This window comes from Chenopodium quinoa, unplaced genomic scaffold, assembly GCF_001683475.1.
Source record: "Chenopodium quinoa cultivar QQ74 unplaced genomic scaffold, ASM168347v1, whole genome shotgun sequence".
Taxonomy (NCBI): Eukaryota; Viridiplantae; Streptophyta; class Magnoliopsida; order Caryophyllales; family Amaranthaceae; genus Chenopodium; species Chenopodium quinoa.
Genome location: NW_018742733.1, coordinates 2,100,735 through 2,122,431, shown reverse-complemented (window position 1 = coordinate 2,122,431; position 21,697 = coordinate 2,100,735). Strand labels below are relative to the sequence as shown.

The following is a 21,697-nucleotide window of genomic DNA, read 5'->3' as shown; positions in this document are numbered from 1 at the left end:
AACAATGGAGTCCGGATAATCAATAAACCAATCCTGAGTTGCATATGCCTTATCTAATCTTTCAAAAGTCGGGTCCACCTCTATTCTATTGTTTGTCCAAGTATAAGAAGGTCCAGAAAAAGGAACATTCACTAACCCTAAATTCAACCGCCATTGAATAAAATCCAAACGTCCTGGAATAAGTGAAGACCCTCCTATTTTATCCGATAGATACCCGACTTGGTTAAAATCACCAATCAACAAAATGTTCGGGTAAGTTTGGACAAATCTAGCAATAGACGACCACACATCTGATCTATCTGCTACATGAGGTGCCCCGTACACAAAGATCACAAATTTTATCACATCACCAACCTCTATTTTACAAACTACAAAGTTTGGAGATATAAACACTGGAACTACACTAAAAGGAGCAAGCCAAAAAATGAACAAACCACCACTTAATCCTACAGCATCTACACCACAACAACCCAAAAAAGGAATAGATGCTAAACTGAGCACAACATTATCCACAGAAACCATTGTTTCCATCAAAAACACCACATCCAAGTGATGGGAGCGGACTAAAGAGCTTAGATACGGAAATTTAGGGGAGTCCGCTTGTCCAAGACCCCTACAGTTCCAGGCAGCAACTTTCATCTCAATTTGGGTGACCCATTACGGGAGGTCACCGAGCCCGCTGAAGAAGAAGTTGTAGAAACCAAATCTAAACTGCCCTTGCGCTTCTTGCAAGGTAACAAACAGGGAAAACAACCTGAGCCATGTTGCAACATCGAGACTAGGGGTGCTGATGGTTCCAGTGCACCACCCGAACGCTGATGGTAGGGCAAAGAGCATGCCAGACTGTTCAACAATCTTGCGGAGGAATGTCCGCATATCAATGCTGTGAAGGACTACAATGCATTTTCAACGGTGACTATCCAGGCGCAACAGGAACGTGTATGCGACGAACGTGTAAGACCGTTCAACAATATTGTGGTGGCACTTCAGCGTACCAATTTTGTGAAGGACTACGATGTGAGCTTGATGGTGATTATCCTGGATCCGGCGGAGTTTGTAGGCCGCTAAAACCATGTCGAAGGACATATCAACTTTGCGGAGGTATCAATAGATTGAAATGTTGCCAAGGATTAAGATGTGTACTTGATGACGATTATCCAGAAGTTGGCGGTGTTTGTATGCCAGGAAGAAAATGTCAAAGTGATTATGAATCTTGTGGTGGTAGCACTGGACTTCAGTGTTGCGAAAGGTACGCTTGTGTCTATGATGCGAGTAGCTATGCTGGTGATGGTGGTGTTTGTGTGCCTACTTACAAGCAGAGTTCTTCGTCGAAATGATGACTTATTAGTCCATTCATGTGGATGACTCTCATTTTCTTGAGCTACAATTGTGTTAATTTGAGTTGCATATATGTATTTTTTGTTGAGTGTTTGATTTCTTGTATTAATTTTGATTGTATTGATTGAGTTTACTTAATAAATGTTACGGAGTTTTATTAAGAAATTTATATATATGCTATTGCTATGCATGTGTTTGGGTACAAATTGATTTTTATTTTTATTTTTTATTTTTTGGGCTGCTCATTACAAGCCAAAATTTTCTTCTGTGCAGTGCAGGTATATATTCTCGGCCCAATTCACCAATTGAACCAAAATCGTCTTTAACCCAATATTAAAAGTCTTAGTCGATCTAGATCTTATTGTTTTTTCCCAAATGATAGAGTATAAAATATATTTCTGAGCCTCAACCATCAGCTTAAATTTTTGGTTGAATTGGTCCTCTAACATGGTATCAGAGCCAGCGTAATACAAAGGTCACGAGTACGAATCTCATCTGCCCTTCCTTTAAAGTGGAATTAATTCGCACCAGCTATGGGTAGACCTTTGTTACATCCACATTTCATGCCTAAAGAGCCTTTATGTGAGGGGGAGTGATAGAGTATAAGGCTTTTCTTTGTCAATAAAAAAAAAAAAAAGTTGTAACCTTTTCATTTTACCCCTTGTTTTGTTAGAAAAATAAAAATTTAAACATTTATTTGTGTATATTAGTAATCATCGCAGAGTATAAAAATGGCTTTTATAAAATTACTCATGGCCATACATTAAAAGGATTTGAGGATGCGTAAACCAACTACAATTAACATAATTAATTGAATAGTGCAAAAGTCAAACTGTTGAAATTAAAAAATTAACAAAATGAAGTACAATAATCCCCGGAATCAAAAACATAATGTATGCTATAGAACAATACATGAAAACACATGATGAACATATACTAAACTCAATCAGTATTGCTAGTATGAACTAGTGAGTACATATTATAGCTTAATAATTAGCATAAGTGCATAAACCCGTACCAGGAGGAAGCTTCTTCTTTCGAGTTTTAATAAGAGGTTCGGTAGGAAGGTTTCGAGCATGAACGCAGTTCAATCCTTGACAACATACGTACGGACCATAGAGTTGGCACTCTTGAAGGTGGTGTCTACACTTATCTTTCGACGGAGGTTGTTGATTATCTAAAGGTGTACATAGTCCGAGACCACCTGGTTGCTCTGGTGTCCAACCAAGACAATATAATCCTTCACAACAAGCGTAATCGCCATAACCTCCACAAAGTTGTTTTAGTTTCCTACACGTAGGGTTAGGTTGTGGTTGTGGTGGTGGTGGTGGTGATGATGGCGGCGATGGTGGTGGTGGTGTGCTCGAGGTGTCCGGTACATATGATGGTTGTTGATCATAGGGTCCATAACTCTTTTCCATGGCTGGAAGAAAAATATGAACATAACACCACAAATTTGTAAGTAACAATTAGTGAATGTTAAAGAGAATTAAGCTAAATATAGTTTTATCATCTTATATGAAGTTTAAGCACTTCACTATTTCACTTCATCTCATACTCCTCTTGTATCAAATTTCTTGCATTACTTTAACTGAATACTCTTGACAATGTACAATTTTGGCTATCAATATCTTTTAATAGTAAAAATATAAATTGAATATATACATTATAATAAATCCAATAGTGCCTTAGATATGGACATTTGTTTTCATATATTTTCAAAAAAATATGATCAAAATAGTGGTGAAAATTCATTATGAAGTTATGAGTAATTAACTAACGAGTTGGTCTTTTAAGAATACTATGAGGCATATATAAAAGGGATACTCAAAATGACACCATGGCGAAATTTTCACAAGGATTAGAATTTTTTGGATAATATATGATTTGGAATTATTATAAATCAATATTATATACGTCTGAGTGCACCGTACACTCAACTAATCCAAAATTAAATGAGAACGAACTACTCATGGATGAATGGTGCACCTGATGTATACGATAATATCTCAATTATTATAATATCTTTGTATGTGTACTTTTCCATAAAAGTATACATCTCCATGCATTTTATATTTAATGAGGGCTCAAATATCTATAAAAACGAGGACAAAATGATTAAATTAGAAAACCCTAAAAGGACAAGAAAAACACTATTTTAAGAAACTCAAATTCAAAAATGGAAAAAATATTATAGGACAGAGGACGTTAGGGCAAAAGGTAACCAAAAAAAAAAAAACACACACAAACAATATTAAGAAAGAAATACAAAAACTAAACCTGATTCAGCCAATGCCAAAAGAGCTAGCAAAATTGACAACACAAATAAGTTGATAAAAATCCTCTCCATTGTGTTAATTAAATGTTTTAAAATTAAATTGAAGTTTGATTATGTTAGCAATGTCCACCATTATATTGCAATACTTATATAGTGCTTCCAAATGCGCTTAAAAAGTCTACTTACTAGGTAAAAGTAATTACGAGTCGTGAGCTAGCAATTTCTATGATTACTTACTTAATTATTGAGTTGTTGCGCACGACTAGTTCACTACGATAAAATTTATATATACAGCTTGTTATGGCTATTTTTATCAGATAAACTAAATAGATTTTTAGATGGTTGCAGCCACGTCTTTGGATTATTATGTTTTTGTTGAGGTACACATACCGACCCTCCTAAATATAGTACATACCTTTGTTAGAAAGAATTAAAAAAAAAATGCAAGGAAATATCTAATATAATTATAGTCTACAAAAATCTATTGATATAATATATCTATGATACTAATAAATCTAATGTAAATTACAGTATTAACTTTCGCAAAACCTGTTATATACACTCAAATTGTACAGAGTTACATGCATCCAATATAAGGGTAATTTTTTCCTCATTTGATACGAGTATATATTTGTATGCTCATTTTAAGATTCTAAAATGATCCGAGCAAAAATATCATGAGCAGAAAATACCATTGGGTTTACCTTGCACTCGGGTGTATATATATAAATTACTTTATATCTCTTTAGAATAATCTAGCATTAAATATTATAATCATCTTTTGTACAGAGTATTAAGGTGTATATATACTATTAAGGTGTATATATACTCTGTAGTATGTATAAATATGTATGTGATTATTGTCCATAGGATACAAAATTAAAATTAAAAAATGATATTAGTCTTGTTTGGTATAGAAGCTGGAAAGCTTTTAGCTAATAGAGCCTAGTTAGAGGTTAGCTTACTGAAAGACTTAAAACTCTTTTTGAAAAAATCATTATAAGAACTTTTTGAAATCAACTTATTGAATAATTAGCTTTTTTACTTTTTGGCTATCAAATACACTTATGTCTTGTTTGGTAAAGTGCATTTTGGAGTTATTGATCCCTATTATATGTTTGACTGATTTAAATACCACCTTCGAATATTTTTAGTTGCAACTTTGCAATATTTTATATCTCACAAATAATACCCCAAAATTGCAACTAATTTAATAAAAATCGGAGGTAGTATCAAATTTGGGTGTTTGGTAAATAGTTTATTGAAAGAGATTTTTGGACTCAAAAAGCACACACTTTTAGAAAACAATCAATACAAAACTTTTTGATATTAGCTTATTAAAAAAAATCATCTTTTGTCTATTAAATACACTAAAACAACTAAGTACGTAGCACTTAATTACTAAACACTTTTACACAATAAGCTAAACTATTTATAACCAGCTAGTCAAATTAATTAATACAACCAAGTTCAATATTATTCTAAAATGATTAATTGTATTCAATTCAACTTGCTACATGATTAATCATGATATAGCTAATGTTAGTTTACTGATATCATATACTAGCAGTAGTGATGAGTCCAGCAAAGCAAAGACATGGTTGCATGCACGTAATAACAACGAAAATAATGATGCATCTATATTATATCTTGTTAATTATTTGATAATGTATTTAATTTCCTTAAGTTTTTTTTGGCTTGTCGATCAACATACAATAAAATTAGTTTTCATTCCATAAGGTAAGCAATATAAATGCTAAGGAAAGCTGAGGAATGTTCAATCACTCGCCTAAAACAATAATAGATCGTATAAGCTTAGCTTAGAAATGCAACAATCTTCTTATATTTCCTTCATTAAAATGGCGAGTATTCGTATCAACTACACTGTTATGTCAATGATGTTCTTAGCTATTCTTATACTAAGTGTATCAGGTTTGGCTCCGACCTCTTTTTCTCCTACAATACTCATTATTATTACACGTATTATGTGCTTTGGAGATATTGTTATATACACCTAGTGTACCGTACACCCATAAGTATTTTGTACTTATTTTGATGATTATATTTCGTTGATTCATCAAATGAAGAACAAAAACTAATCTTGGGTTAGTTGGATGTACGGTAAACCTGGATGTATATAAAAATTTTATGTGCACGGGTTAATTTTTTTTTTTTTTTTTCTATAATTCTAGTCAAATGTCGTTTTCAATTCATATATGCATGTTCGATTACTCTATAAGTTAAATAATTTTTGAAAAACGGGTGACTAATATTCATGGTTAAAATTATTTCAGTTCCAGCATTCATCGATGCAATTGAAACATCCGAAGAAGAAAAATGTCAAGGTGAAGGCAATATATGTGTTTCTAAAGGTGTATATGCTTGTTGTGAAGGACTAGTCTGCTCAGCTTCCAATATTGTTATTGGTGTTTGTAAAAAACCTCTACCGGATCTACTAATAGATTATGCAAATTGAGACTCCTTATAATCATCGAAATTCATGAATACATACAAGCAACTCTACTAAGTATCTAGAAGAGTTTCTTGTATAATATACCACTATTTGTTTCTAGCTTGCACTGTGATGTTTCTCATAAATGTTCTTTTTAATCAGTATTATTATTCATAATATTATTATTCATAATATCATAATTATTGTTAGATAATCAACTCAATCAAAAGCTTAAACAGATGGTTGAGATTAAAGAATATGTTTTATACTCTATATCAACAATGTTCATTTTGTTGCTTTGATCGGTCTTGGATTTATTTTTAATTTTTTTTTTTTCAATTCAAAGTGTATTGTTTGTTGATGGGGGTACACATACGTATGTCAAATTAAAAAAAAAAAAAGATTGAATGATCATCAAAGTCAAATATAGTAATAATATACGTTATCTAATCATATATACTTCGTAGAATTTTGTGATTGATTGGTCTACCACAGAAACGACACTTAATAAATTTAGGAAATTGAACCTCATTCGTTGGAAAAATGGCTAGAAAGCATGGGTGTATTATAATATCACAACTTAAACTACTAATCATACATATACAATATATTCTTATTGAACTTAAGAAATATGGATGATGTTGACAAAATAACTCAAAAGTGTTGGACCTTTGATGGCTGTAATGCAATTTAGGTCAAATTGAATGAGTCTATGTGAAGGGAAAAAAAAAATTGCAATCTAACCCATGAAATATCACCGTGATCGAATTGAAAAAGGGACCTTACATTTTTTTTTTTTTTTGACACACCTTACATGTTTTTTTTTTTTTTTTGACAGTGAGAACAAAGAAAAGAAAACATAAGCAACAGACTAAAAATACCAAAAAAAACACTCCCGAGCACGAGCCTTTCCAGCCAACCAGTGTACAGGAGACACCCATTCCCTAGGAACCTTAAGAATTTTACAAGCCGCACAGGTAGACAAAAGAACCCGAGTATCCCGAAGTAACCAGTATAAAGAAACCTCATCTTTCTGTTGTTGGCCTAACATCCGACACAGAGGCTCACAGTCCGAGTAAATAAGAATCCTACGAAAACCACGAGAAAAAGCATTGCGTAACCCCCAAAAACAAGCTTGTAACTCAGACTGTAAGGCTGAAGAAGAGAGAGAAGCACGAGCCCCTCCTCCTCGGACTGAAGGAGAACCACAATCACGAAGAACCCAACCAGCACCTGCCGAATTATCCGAGGATGACCAAGACCCGTCGCAAATCAAACAAATATTAAACCCCGACGTAGGGTCCCCAGCAAGAGTGGCAGCAAATCCCGAACCAACAGGCCTAGGGCTAGGACCCAAAGTAGAAGAAGGAAGGTGAGAATCCTGAGCCTGCCTCCCTCGCACATTCCACTGAGAAGCAAGAAGCAAAACATCATCCGGAGAGACAGCTTGTTGCCGAAAACGTACATTATTACGGGACAACCATATAGACCAAAGAAGGGAGAAAAATTGCACCAAGTTCTCCCAATCCTTAGCAGCCGCTAACAACGAGACCATAACAGAAAACCATTGGAGAAAGGGAAGATGAAGAAGACCCTGACTATTGAAATGAAACGAGCTGCGAACCCATAAAGGAGTAACGAAATCACAGTCTCGAAACAAATGGTTGATCGTCTCCTGCTCCCTTCGACAAAAGCAGCAAGTCGAATCCACGGAAACGCCGCGAACAGCTAGAGCTGAGGCAACCGGAATACCAGCATGAATTATTTTCCAGCCAAAGATCTTCCATTTAGGAAGAAGGGGGAGCGCCCAAAATTTCTTCCACCAGGGAATAGGCAAGGACCCCAAAGGAGGACACCTGATAGTCTGATGAAGTAAGAGAGCATAGGCAGACTTCGTAGAAAAGGAGCCATCCTTGGTAAATTTCCAATATACAAAATCATCCATAAGCTCCTGCGGACGATCCAAACTAAGGATCCTGACGGCAGTTGGACTATCAAAAAACCGATGGACTCTCGAGGAGTCCCACGCGTTAGAACGCGGATCAATTATACCAGACACATGAGTCGGAAGATCCGACTGAGATAAACCATCCTTGAATAACACTGGACCCCAGGAGCCCAGTTGTCGGCTGTTATGTGTACCTTGTCACCTCTACCCACTTTCCAACGTACACCAGAAGAAACAGCCGAAAGAGCCATCTGCAACCCACGACAGCCCCAAGAGGGGCGAGAAATCCGAGCTCCCAGATTGACTGGCAGAGAGGGGTACTTCAAAAACATGAGTCTAGAAACCAAAAGTTGAGGATTTCGAATCATCCTCCACCCTGTACCAGCAAGGATAGCTGAATTAAAGCAAGCAATGTTGCGCACACCCAAACCCCCCAAACCTTTTGGTAAATGAAGAAGAGACACTGAGCGCAACGCCAAACCCTTCCGAGAACCAGACGATCTCCACCAAAAGTTGGCAAGCATGCTATCAAGTTGAGAAGCTACAGAAGACGGAATCTTGAAAACCGACAAGATATGATTAAACGATGCTATCAAAACCGAATTTATGATAGCCAGTTTCGCTGCTGCTAACAAGCGAAGAGAAGCAAAAGCAGACAACCGGCTAGCAACCTTGTCAATTAGAAACCTGAATTCCGCGACTTTACTCCTTCCAAGGTCAACAGGAAGACCTAGATGAGTACCAAAAGAAGCCTTCGATTGTAGTCGAAGACTGCGAGCTAAAAAATCACGGTAGTCTTGAGGGGTATTTGGGCTGAACTTGACAAAGGACTTCTGAAGATTAATCATCTGACCCGAAGCAGAGCAAAAATCCGAAAGAATGGCCATGACATTGTCACACGCTTGGGGCGAAAGTTGGAAAAATAACAGCGAATCATCTGCAAAGAACAGATGGGAAATCGAAGGTCCGCCCCTAGACACACGAATACCAGAAAACAAAGCCTGTTCTTCCGCCCGCCTAAGAGAGGTCGACAACACCTCCATACACAAAACAAATAGATATGGTGACAGAGGATCACCTTGTCTAAGACAACATTGTGGTCGAAAGGACGGTGTAAGACTCCCATTCACAAGAACCTGGTACGAGACAGTTGTAACACACTGCTCAATAATATGAACCGAATAAGGCGGAAAACCAAAGGCCCGTAAAACCTGACTTAAAAAATCCCAGCGCACTCTATCATAAGCTTTATTCATATCCAACTTTAGAGCCGCATAAAAACGTTTCCGAGCTTTAGAAGCATTCATAAAGGATAGAAGCTCGTGAGCTACCAAAGCATTATCAGAAATTAGGCGACCCGGCACAAAGGCATTCTGGAACCCTGAAATAAGAGATGGAAGAACCCCTCGCAGACGGCCAGTAATGCATTTTGCTATACATTTTTACATGACATTACATAAACCAATCAGCCGAAACTGAGACACTAACTCCGGCTGAGAAACCTTCGGCAGAAGGACTAAGAAGGTTCTATTCCAGTCCTTCAGCATATAACCATGAGCAAAAAAGTATTGAACTGCCGAGATAACCAAATGCCCAGTATGATCCCAATGAGTATTGAAAAAAGCCGAAGTAAAGCCATCAGGCCCAGGAGATTTGTCGTTAGAAATATGAAACATTGCAGCTTTAATCTCAGAAGGCGAGAACGGGGCCATTAACATGTCCTTTTGAGACGAGGATAGCGTCGGGAGGCCAAGGTGATCCCAAGAAAAAGGAGGGTCACTCCCAAATGGAGATACATGAGAATATAGATCAGAGTAAAAGGCCTGAATAAGAGAGCGAAGCCCAAGAGAATCCGAAACCCAAATACCAGCATCATTCTTCAAACTGACAATCAGATTACGACGACGACGAGCTTGGACCACCGAAAACAGTAATTTGGAGTGTGACTCCCCTCCAGCATCCTATTTAGTTTTAGCACGTTGTTTCCAATAGAGAAAAGCATCAGTTGCTTCGGCTATCTTCTCTTCCCTAGTATTTAGAAAAATAACTCGCGCCACTGGGGATTGTAATTGAGTAGAAGAAGAAGACAAATCAGAACATAAAGCTTTCCAGTTTATACCCCAAGATTTCTTGTGGCTAAGGCACCAGTCTTTAAGTCGCCTGCGAATAACAACAAGCCTGCGAGATAAGGTAAAACACGGAGATCCTGTAAATTCTAAACGACAGCCGTCCTTAATAATCCTAGAAGTATCCTGAGCAGATAAGCACCAGTTTTCGATTCTATAAGGTCGCCGAACAGAATCTTGAGGTAACGAGTCTGAAAAGATAATAGTTGTGTGATCCGAAAATAGAATCGGTTGATGATGAACAATGGAGTCCGGATAATCAATAAACCAATCCTGAGTTGCATATGCCTTATCTAATCTTTCAAAAGTCGGGTCCACCTCTATTCTATTGTTTGTCCAAGTATAAGAAGGTCCAGAAAAAGGAACAGTCACTAACCCCAAATTCAACCGCTATTGAATAAAATCCAAACGTCCTGGAATAAGTGAAGACCCTCCTATTTTATCCGATAGATACCCGACTTGGTTAAAATCACCAATCAACAAAATGTTCGGGTAAGTTTGGACAAATCTAGCAATAGACGACCACACATCTGATCTATCTGCTACATGAGGTGCCCCGTACACAAAGATCACAAATTTTATCACATCACCAACCTCTATTTTACAAACTACAAAGTTTGGAGATATAAACACTAGAACTACACTAAAAGGAGCAAGCCAAAAAATGAACAAACCACCACTTAATCCTACAGCATCTACACCACAACAACCCAAAAAAGGAATAGATGCTAAACTGAGCACAACATTATCCACAGAAACCATTGTTTACATCAAAAACACCACATCCAAGTGATGGGAGCGGACTAAAGAGCTTAGATACGGAAATTTAGGGGAGTCCGCTTGTCCAAGACCCCTACAGTTCCAGGCAGCAACTTTCATCTCAATTTGGGTGACCCATTACGGGAGGTCACCGAGCCCGCTGAAGAAGAAGTTGTAGAAACCAAATCTAAACTGCCCTTGCGCTTCTTGCAAGGTAACAAACAGGGAAAACAACCTGAGCCATGTTGCAACATCGAGACTAGGGGTGCTGATGGTTCCAGTGCACCACCCGAACGCTTTGCAGGGCAATAGTTGGGAACCCATTTCCGCAATTGTTCCCGGCCCCTCTGAATAAAATAAGCAGACTTGCTCCGACCCCTTAGTCTCATGGTGGCAATAGGAGACTTCTCATCTCGATTTTGATTATCATTCACCAGAATATCAAGGTTTGATGGTGATTGAGACAGTGTACAGTCCATAGGAACAACCTCTTCAATCTGATCAGGGAAAACCTTTAGAAAATCATCTTCTTGACTCTTTGTCAATTCCGGAGTAACAATAGAAGAGGAATGAGCATCACATGGTTGGCCCATTTGATTCATTAAATTAGATCCAGTATCTAAGCCCAAGTCACACATAGAAGGATCCAATTGATGCATAGACACTCTGGAGATATCCGACCCTTGTTGAGAATAAGAAGAGGTATGATCCATTAAATTGGGCCCAGGAGAAGATGGTGGATAAGAAATAAAATCAGAAAAGGAAAAAGTAGAATTAATGACCGCCCACCACATGAGGGAATAAGGATCACCGCCCCTCCAGCTAGAAATTGATAGACTTTGTAGTGCTCCTCCACCCCCATGTTTATCTTGATGGTGTGCTGAAGTATTGGAAGTGGGCCAACCTTCCATGAAAAGCCATATATTATCATAATTAGATGCATGGCCAGCACGTGTAGCTTCATGTGTTATAGTCTCATTTGCACAATTAGCACCTAAATCTAACTTTAACACTTCATTATCGGTTGGTCGAAATTCATCAGATACACCATTCCCTAAAAAGTCATAGTCTGATGGGTGAGAATCCATCGGACATGTAGAGGGATCTTCATCAATATGGAAGCCAAACAGCAAATTTGTCGTCCAAGAGTCCGGGGAGGGACAAATTCCCTTAAGAACAGAGGAGTATAAATCTAAATCCATGGGACCAAACACAACCCAACCACCGTCCTCATGAATTTGACGAAATCGATACTCTAAAGGACGCCTTATTTTATCAAGAGATTTCTTACACGTAGCTAAATCATCCGCATCTTCAGTAGCTCCGCAACAAATGTTGACACCAAACGCTGAATTAAATGCACTGAGAATTCACGTTCATCCCAAATTCTGCCTATTACACAATTGTCCCACTTAACAGGCACCTCATCATGAAGCTCGGAAGTAGGATTAAAGTACTCTCCTAAATAGTGGGGATAGACAAAGGAACTAGGATGAATATAACTAGCCATATTCAAGAAGAGCTAATCCTAGACTAGACTAAATTTACGAGCAGGCAGAAGAAAGGAGTTTGTCGTTTTCGTTCACCTTACATGTGTTGTTTGGGAAGAATATGTCTTAACATACACATACTCATATATAAGTTTCAATTATTACTACCTTTTCTTATTTCAATTAATTTATAATCATGTCAATTATCTTGCTGAACTTATCTTTGCATATATATACAATTGGGCGCTTCTTTAAGTTGAATGAATGTTATCACTTGTTTGATTCACTTTGTTATTTACACCTTTTTTTTTTTTTTTAATCTGCTTTTTTAATCTGCAATTATCATCCACATCACTCGTACTTTAGCGAGTTTTTACTAGTAGCCAAGTAAACATAGTAACCGTGGGGTGCTTACCGCGAAGGCGCTCCAGACTCCAAGCAATAAGAGTGTCCATTGCTTGCTGGCAATATCTTGCCTCAATAGTACTTTCTTCATTAGTCTAATACCAAATGTCTTGCATTTTCATGGTTTAGCCCTAAATACTGACACAGTCAACTTTACACATATGGCGATGTACTAGTTTGACTTTATTATTATATACAAGTGATAAAATTTTAATAAAAATTATCATAAAAATTATATTATAGAACTTTATATAATATTTATCTAACAACGTATTTTATTATTTTGTTATAAATAAATTATGGTCAAAGCTAATACATAAATAGTGAAAAAATTCCACCAACTGAGATGGAGGGAGTTATTATTAGCTTTTATGAATTTAATTATTTTATTGCGTTAGGAATTCTATCTTTACCATATCTTAATCTTAACTATTTTCACATTATTGCAGTTAAATTGAGATAGAGAAAGTACTCGACATAAATCAACAGGAAGAACAAGTACTCCTTACATATGAATTATCAATTACATAAAGATCAAATTACAAAACTAGAAAGTAGCTAGCTAAAACAAATTACTGGCTAAAAAAGGATGCTTAAATTTAAAGAGGATGATTTTGGAATGGTAGGCCAGTGTTTGATTCTCATTAGCCCCAACTTCTTGTTTCAATCGAACGAGTCCCTAAAACCCCGAGGATAGGGGATCCATGTCTAAGTTCGTTTCCTCAACTAGAAAGTGATCAATGAATCAAACTTGAAATTATTATTATGAAGTAATAATATAAGATGAAAGGTAATACTGTTAAATTTCGAAACAATATGAAATGGGCTTGGGCAACCCGAACAAGAAGGAGGAGAATTTGGTCCACAAACTAGGTTTTGGAGTTTTCACTAACCAATTGACAATAGTAGGAGTAACTCCAATATCTTATAAAGTGTGAAAATTGTATAGTACACTAGGGTGTACCATGCTCATGGTACACCTAGTGTTAAATGATGTGTTTTTAACATTTTATTTGCAAGCTGTCAGTTAGTTATTTAAAAAAAAAATCAATATCTTCCACAATTCATGGGATTCAACGTGATATTCTCCATTTTTACATAACTTTTAAAATTAAATTTCACCATATTTCAGTTTCGAATTAAGAGAGAATAAAGTTTATAAAAAATTTTGTAGAGAGAAAAATACAGAGCAAATTATGAGAACATTGTAATAGATGGATCGGAGAAGCTAAGGTAATTTGATTTTATTTGTTATGATTTTAATTTCAGGATTTTACTTATTAGGTTGATTTTATTTCGTTATTATTTTGCACAATTATTGTAAAATATCGTTGTTTTTTTTTCAATTTTGATATTTATGAATTTGAGATCCATATGACAAAGGTTGAAGATAGGTTCTTTTATTTTGTCAAAGGTTGAAGATGATGTTTTTTATATTTTGTCAAATGTTGAAGATGGTGTTCTTTATAAATTACTTGTGTTCGTTATTATAGTTATTGAACAATTATATGAATGTTCTTTATTTTTATCCTTTATGTTCTTTGCTTCGATGTTATTTGATTTATTCTGTATGTTCATTGAATTATCACTAACTACGTATATTGTTTTTTAAATCAAGATCGTGAAGGTTGATGACGATATTCTTTTGAGATCCCCTCTATTGATAATTGTTTTTCAGTTTTTTCAGTTCTAAAGAACATCTGTAATATTATTAAAGAACATGATAATATTATGAAATGAACATAACTTATATATATACCTACCACGATCCAAATACAAAATTCAAAGAACATTTCACAATAAGCAATGAACATTATGTGACGATAAAAGTACATTGCAATTACAATAAAAAAACATGGACAATTAAAATAAACTATCAAAAAATCTAATAAAAATCATTATATGATATAATTATGGTGATAAGGAAAAAGGTATAGTTTTAAAAAATAATTGTACATTACAAACAACTATAAAGTACATCATGTTTTCTAATAGAGAACATTATTAAATCACATAAAGAACATCACAAAAAATTCATATATACCAACCCTAAAACGAATATTGTAAAAATATATATTAAAGGTGAAAAATATGAACGAAATAAAAAAAAAATTGAAAACTAAAATTTTTGAAAACCAAATTTATAAATTTAATTAAATTTTGAAATTTAAAAACAAAATCTTAAGTTATTTTTAGGTCAAATAATTTTAGAGAATAGAAATTCTTTTTTTTTATAAAGAACATTATATAGTCATATAAAGAGCATCATTTAAAATTTGAAATTCAAAATTCAGGTGCATGGTACACCTGGGTAAAGCTTGGTTCGTGGAGGCGGATGCACAATCCGCATGGTGCATCCGCTCCAAAGTACAAAAAGGCGGAATGAACATGCATGTATATACTAATGTACATGGGCATATAAAAGAACATAGTGTTCATTTATAATGTACATGGACATATATATAAAAGAACATAGTGTTCATTTATAATGTACATCATATTTTTGTGCAACAATTTTGTATATTATTTTTGTATAATGATATAATTATTATTTTTGTATAATGAAATAGATAAACAGTACTATAATTATTTTTTTTACCATACATTAATTACAATCATTTCAATTTTTTTTTTACCAAAAGTTCACTTTCTCTCTCCAAACAAAACTTCAAACCCATTTAAATTCCTCAAACCTCAAACAAAATTTCACGAAATTTGAGTCCAAAATTGTTCAAGATGACAAATAAAAATGAAAGGTAAGACCAAATTCGACATTCATACTTGTTTATTTGACATTCATACTTGTTTATTTTGAGTTTGAGTGTTTGTTTTTTATAAATTTGATTGAAAATTGTAGTATTTGATTTTATTGGGAATTAATTGCGATTTTGATGTTATTTTGTTGTTACAATGAGAAATAAAATGAAGTTCTTGAAGAAGATCGTCCGACTATACCATTTTTGAAGAAGAAAGCAAGCAAATAGACAATTTTAGAAAAAGTTGTAGATTCAAATAATACAATGTACATTAAAATACAGTAAAATGTTTTTTTCATATACTTACATGATGCAAATAATACAATGTACATTAAACATGTAACCAACATTATAACATATATGTTCATTAGAATATAATACAATGTACATTATAATACAATAAAATGTACTTTTTTATATGCATACATAGTCATTTATACCAAATGTACATTTACTATATGAATAATGTTCTTTAATATTATCATGTTCTTTACTAATATTACAAATGTTCTTTAGATTTACAAAAAAAACATATAAAACTAGATGTTCTTTATAAAATAGCAATATGTTCTTTATAAAACAACTATATGTTCTTTACTGAACAACTAAATGTTCATTTCGCCTGTTTTTTAAAGAAAATCGGATGCACCATGCTTATTGCATCCGCCTCCACAGAAAAAATTTCAAAAAATAATACTTCCTCTGTTTTTTTTTTTTTTTGTTGACACATTTCTATTATCACACTTGCATTTTCAACGCATGTTTTTAACGACTAATATCTCTAATCAGCATTGTGAAATTATAAAAAGTGGATATTAATAAAATATACATTGAAACAATTTAAATAAGATCCCACATGAATATGTTTTATTGTATCTATAAACCACAAAAGCAAATCAAAGCGTGTTGTGTGAATAGGGTAAAAGTCAAACGGTGTTAACTAATAAAAAGTAAAAAACGGAAGAAGTACTGTGTATTAAAAGAATATTATTTCAACACTTTTGTATCAGGTGCATAAAGAGCTAGCTTTAGGTCTTTTTTGAAGAAAAAAATTTCTTTAAGGTCAAAGCTTGCCAAAAAAATTATAAAGTTGTTTTGACAAAAAATAAGCTTTATAAAATATTGCGTTTTGTATCCGCCTGGTCACAACATGTAGTCGCCTAGATGTAAAAGAATAAATTAACTCCTAAAATATGCAATGACTGAGTAACCCCTGCCCTATCACACTAACCGAGTAACCCTATCATACTGACCGAGAAACCCCTATAATACTAATCGAGTAACTCCAATAACAATAACGAAGTAACCCCTATGATGGATGGGCACAACATATAATAATTTGTGCTCTACATATACGTACATATTTTATTTTATTTTATTTTACGGTAATATATGGGGTGGAAGATGGAGGGATTAACCATCCCTCCATTCCTATATCCTCACGTACACCTATCTAATGATCTAAAAGAAAGTTAAACAGACAAAAAAAAAAAAAAAAAAAAAAAAAAAAAAAAAAAAAAAAAAAAGTGCTTCATACAAAAGGATGAACAAATATACCTAATTTTGCAGGTGCCAAAACTACTAACACGGTGGTCACAACGAAGAAGTTGATTGAATTCCTTGCCATTTTGAAAATGAAATTTGGAAATTCCACTTGATAACATTGTTCTAACTTGTTCTTAATGTAATATATACAGCTCGATTTCAAGATCGAAAGCTATTAATTTTATTTATAAAGATATAACGAATTCAATTATTTTAGGTATCGCTTGCGTGCAGTCATGCAAGTTTGTGGTGAGAATATTAGTACTAAAATACACATGTACATTACAGCTTGCTACAATTATTTATATTACACACTACCAACATTATTATTGTTCTTGCAATCTGTTATTGGATATATTTTTCTTCATATATGAAATATAAATTGTTTCCTACATGCTAACATACTTTGAATCAATTTAATTTATTAATACATCAACTATTGAACCAAGATCGACTTCATCATTCTATACCATCAATTCATCAAATACCAATAAAGGCCGTAATTATGAGCTGTATTTACTAGCTACCCCACTTGCTTTATCATTTTCTTTCACTTGCTCTCATTTCCTTAATATATGTGCCTAAATTGAACACATCAATTAAATAGAAACAGAGGAAGTATATACACTCCCAATTTCAGGATAATTAATGACATAATTTCCTCATTTGGCTGTTTATATAACCCACCATTATTAAAATGTTCTTATCTCATGTCTTTGACCTTGTTTGGATATTGATCACCTAACTTGGTCCAATATACGTATGCATGGATGTTATTCAGCCGCCGCACATTTTAAGTTGATATTCACTGACAAAAAATGAAATTAATCATCCTATAAATGACAATAGACATTCAATTAATAGAGTAAATAAATCTCAAATAAAGATACATACAACTTCAAAATAACACTACAAATTTTTCAAAATACAATAGTGTAAACAAATTACAATAATAGAAATTAAATATAACATAAAGAAGAAGGCCATTGATCTCATTTCATATGGCTAGCTGTGATCTTAGATTAAAGTTTAATCGGCTCGCATATCCCAACACCAGGAGGAAGCATCAGTTGTTCGGGTTCAATGCCCGCGACTGGAGGTAGTGTTCGAGGATGAACACAGGTTAATCCTTTACAACAGCTATAATCACCATAAGGCTGACAAAGTTGATGCGCAATTTGACACTCTTGTGCTGGTAGCTGTGGTGGTTGATTCGAAGGCGTACACACTCCAACTCCTACAGGAAGGTTTTCAAACCTACCTCCGCAAACAAACCCTCCGCAACAACTGTAAGCACCGTAACTTGTACAGAGTTCAAGCAACTTCCTACATGTAGGGTTAGATGGTGGTGGTGGTGGTGGTGGTGGTGACTTTGTCGGCGAGTAATAAGCTGCTTGCTGCTCGCCATCATATGAACCATCAGCTGGAAGTACATAGCACATGAATAAACACAAATTATTAAACAACATTTAATATAATTAATTATTATAAAAAAAAATTGAGTTGAGGGAGCGCAGTTAATCTTCGTGGTAAACAAAAATTATTTATTTAGTGACATTTCTGTAAATAAATAAACATAAGATCTCAGTCATCATGTCATTTTCGTTCAACATTTATGAGACTCATATTTAATAAAAGTTATTAATTTATTTACAAAAATGCAACTAGATAAGCATTTTTTGTTTATCAAATAAACATGTATTTTTTAAAAAAAAATTAATAAAAAAAATATGGAAAACAATCAATTTGACATGAAATTAAATCAAATAGAAGAATTGAACCAACCTGATCTTGTAAAAGCCAAAACTATTGCGAAGAAAATGGCGGCTATGACAACGGAATTGGTGGTAAACCTCGTCATTTTTTACTAAATTAGAAAGGTTGCTGAGTTTATGTTCATTAGCATCGGATACTAGTATTTATAGATTTCCAAATTTGCTCTAGTGATAGAGATAGATGTTAATTATTAGGGTTGGATAATTATATTAGTCAATTATTCATTAGATATAAGCTGATCGTGACTTATTGATAGTAACGTGTCCAGCTTGTTATTAATGCTAATTTGGTGGACAACATATTTTAGTTGCAGCCACGTCTTTTAGTAATGGATGCGACTACACTAATTTCGATCACTTGAACTATTTACATAACTCACTCTTACTAAGTTACTATAGTATATTAATTAGTATTCTCTTTTTTAGATACAACCATATAACTAGCCATAAGTTATTTCGACCATTAATATCTTTATAATTCTCAATGATTTATATATAAAATATAGTATCATAAGATAAAATTGTTAGATTCGTCTCAAAGTGTAGTTATATATCATCGACTTTTAATAAGTTATGTAAATACACAATATAATTAAAGATATTAATGATCAAAGGAATGAGTAAATCATAGCCTTGGCTTGCAGGGGCCAGTCCCCGATTCTACCTCGAACTACTAGCTCCCTTCGATATGAAGCTTCCATTCTAGAACATTTTGTAATCATTGTGCAGCCTAATACGGCTAAACTTTCTGTTAGTTGAGACGAATAATACAAGAGGGGGGTGAATTGTATAGAGTTCCTAATGACTACTTTTTGTGGATAAATAAACAATGCATAAAGGAACTTAAGCAAACACACAGATTTTACGAGGAAACCTTCCAGCGCCCAACTGGAAGTAAAACCTCGACCCTACCTTAGGGATTTCAAACACAAAACACTTCACTATAATAGGGCAAACACCAAGTTACAACCTATTAGACACAGACCTTTATTTCACAAGTTCCTCACTACAAGTTCCTCACTGGATCGGACTTGCTACTTGATAGGACCCTATCCTACCCAATCTAAGCACCACACTTAGAATCACTCATACCACCAAAATACTACACGTACTCCCAAAGTACACAACACTCGTACCACCCTAGTACAAAACCCACAGCCTCACCAAGAAGCTTACACAAAACTGTATGTAACACAAACTATAAATATCACCCAAATAACCCAACCAATACAAATATAAGACGCCTATTATGATAGGTAAGCATTGCACGAAATCCGAAACTAATATGATAAGTTAAAAGCTTGGTAAACTTACTCAGTTAAAGCACTGTGATTTCTCCACGCATAAACTCACAAAAACCTAAAACATTTTGCTCTCTACTATTTATACAAGTAACACTTGTATAGAAGGTAGGTTTTCTAAAAAGATAAATATGTTAACTTGACTTATCTTTTAAACACGGTTTAGCAAATCAAGTGGAATAAAATCTTTTCCGAAAATAAGTATAAAAGATATTTATTAAGAAGACTTATCTTTCTTAATAAACCGAGTTTAGAGAAAAATAATCTTTTTAGAAAATCTTTTCCTAAAATCTATCTTTTATTATTTTCCATATTTATTTTATTTACCAAGCAAACTTATCACGTTTCTATTAAATTTCGTGCACTAACTTACTTACCATATTAACAATAATTTCTAAAAATAAAACCTTAACTATTATTGTTGCGCCGCACTCTGATTAGATGAATTACTTGGGCTCCAAGCATATCAAGTTCCACCAAAGAACTTAACTGCTAGTCTTCAAGTTCCTGTTAGGGAACTTAGTTCTTGTTAGAGAACTCTTCCTCTGATTTGTTTAACTTCTTCAATAAAGATCTTCTTCATGTCTTCTTAGATTCAGATGGTTCTTCAATCACCAAGATTATTATGCACCTTGACTAATCACACACTAGAGAATCTTTATTAGTTGAGTTTGCTTTTAGTTCAAGTTCCTCAACATCAAAACCATTATGCTTCAACACTTTCATTTGTAATAGCTCTGACTATCATTTTGGTACAAAACCAACTCTACTAATCAGCAAATAATTAGGGTTATTCAGCAGCCGCCGTAATTATGAAGGGTCCTTTTGTATATTTTTTGTGGCCATTAACAATATTGTTACTCCGATCCCTCGTGGGGGGGGGGGGTTGTGTGATATGAGAGAGATAAAGAAAATTTAATATATTAGTTAAAAAGAAAAGTAATGCATCTAAATTAAAATTTTTATTTATGAAAAAGTGATGCACCTGAAAATAAAAATAGATGAAGTATTTATTTTAAGTTTTAAAAGGTCTTTTATGGGGGTAGGATGGACTTGAAAGGCAGTTTTCTCTTCTTAATTTTCTTTTTTTTTTAAAAAAAATTGAAAGTTATCTTATATTAATTTTTTTTTGTTTCAATAAATAACTAGAGAATTCATTCCTGAGCCATGCTCGATTTTTAAAATTAATTGATAATTAAATATAGAAGTCTCTAGAGAGATGTGACACAGTAGTCAATTATAATAATAGTCTCCAAAAAATTATAATAATAAAAAAATATAATGTATTTTCTAGGAAAATTAACGCTTCTAATATAATAATAATAATAATAATAATAATAATAATAATAATAATAATAATAATAATAATAATTTGTAGAGTTTAGGAGAGATAATTCCCTTAAAAAACACTCTAATTTAGTATAGAGTAATAGATTTAACATTTTAATTCATAATACTATATAGGAAAAATAAAGCCTGGTTATAATTTCGATTGACAATTAAAAAAATAATAAACTCGAAAAT

General features: G+C 33.9%; 5 protein-coding genes across 5 annotated transcripts; 2 read left to right on the top strand and 3 right to left on the bottom strand.

Annotated features, from left to right (window-relative positions):
- Window positions 1–818: 818 nt before the first annotated feature.
- LOC110723528 lies at window positions 819–1,337 on the top strand. The gene has a single exon (XM_021902880.1). It carries the CDS (start codon window positions 819–821, stop codon window positions 1,335–1,337), a length of 519 nt encoding a protein of 172 aa, XP_021758572.1.
- Window positions 1,338–2,179: 842 nt separating this feature from the next.
- Window positions 2,180–3,762, bottom strand: LOC110723791. Its single transcript, XM_021903163.1, has 2 exons — window positions 3,619–3,762; window positions 2,180–2,761 (listed from the first exon to the last, which is right to left on the bottom strand). The coding sequence occupies exons 1-2, from the start codon at window positions 3,686–3,688 to the stop codon at window positions 2,325–2,327; spliced, it is 507 nt and encodes a 168-aa protein (XP_021758855.1). The 5' UTR covers window positions 3,689–3,762; the 3' UTR covers window positions 2,180–2,324.
- A 1,573-nt stretch (window positions 3,763–5,335) lies between these two features.
- LOC110723568 (uncharacterized protein SJCHGC06711-like) lies at window positions 5,336–6,365 on the top strand. Its single transcript, XM_021902916.1, has 2 exons — window positions 5,336–5,548; window positions 5,911–6,365. Exons 1-2 carry the CDS (start codon window positions 5,443–5,445, stop codon window positions 6,090–6,092), a joined length of 288 nt encoding a protein of 95 aa, XP_021758608.1. The 5' UTR covers window positions 5,336–5,442; the 3' UTR covers window positions 6,093–6,365.
- Window positions 6,366–6,939: 574 nt separating this feature from the next.
- Window positions 6,940–10,904, bottom strand: LOC110723527. The gene is made up of 5 exons (XM_021902879.1): window positions 10,671–10,904; window positions 10,065–10,532; window positions 9,569–9,977; window positions 8,211–9,448; window positions 6,940–8,145 (listed from the first exon to the last, which is right to left on the bottom strand). The coding sequence occupies exons 1-5, from the start codon at window positions 10,902–10,904 to the stop codon at window positions 6,940–6,942; spliced, it is 3,555 nt and encodes a 1,184-aa protein (XP_021758571.1).
- Window positions 10,905–17,950: 7,046 nt separating this feature from the next.
- LOC110723567 lies at window positions 17,951–19,008 on the bottom strand. Its single transcript, XM_021902915.1, has 2 exons — window positions 18,883–19,008; window positions 17,951–18,520 (listed from the first exon to the last, which is right to left on the bottom strand). Exons 1-2 carry the CDS (start codon window positions 18,956–18,958, stop codon window positions 18,120–18,122), a joined length of 477 nt encoding a protein of 158 aa, XP_021758607.1. The 5' UTR covers window positions 18,959–19,008; the 3' UTR covers window positions 17,951–18,119.
- Between the last annotated feature and the right edge of the window lie 2,689 nt (window positions 19,009–21,697).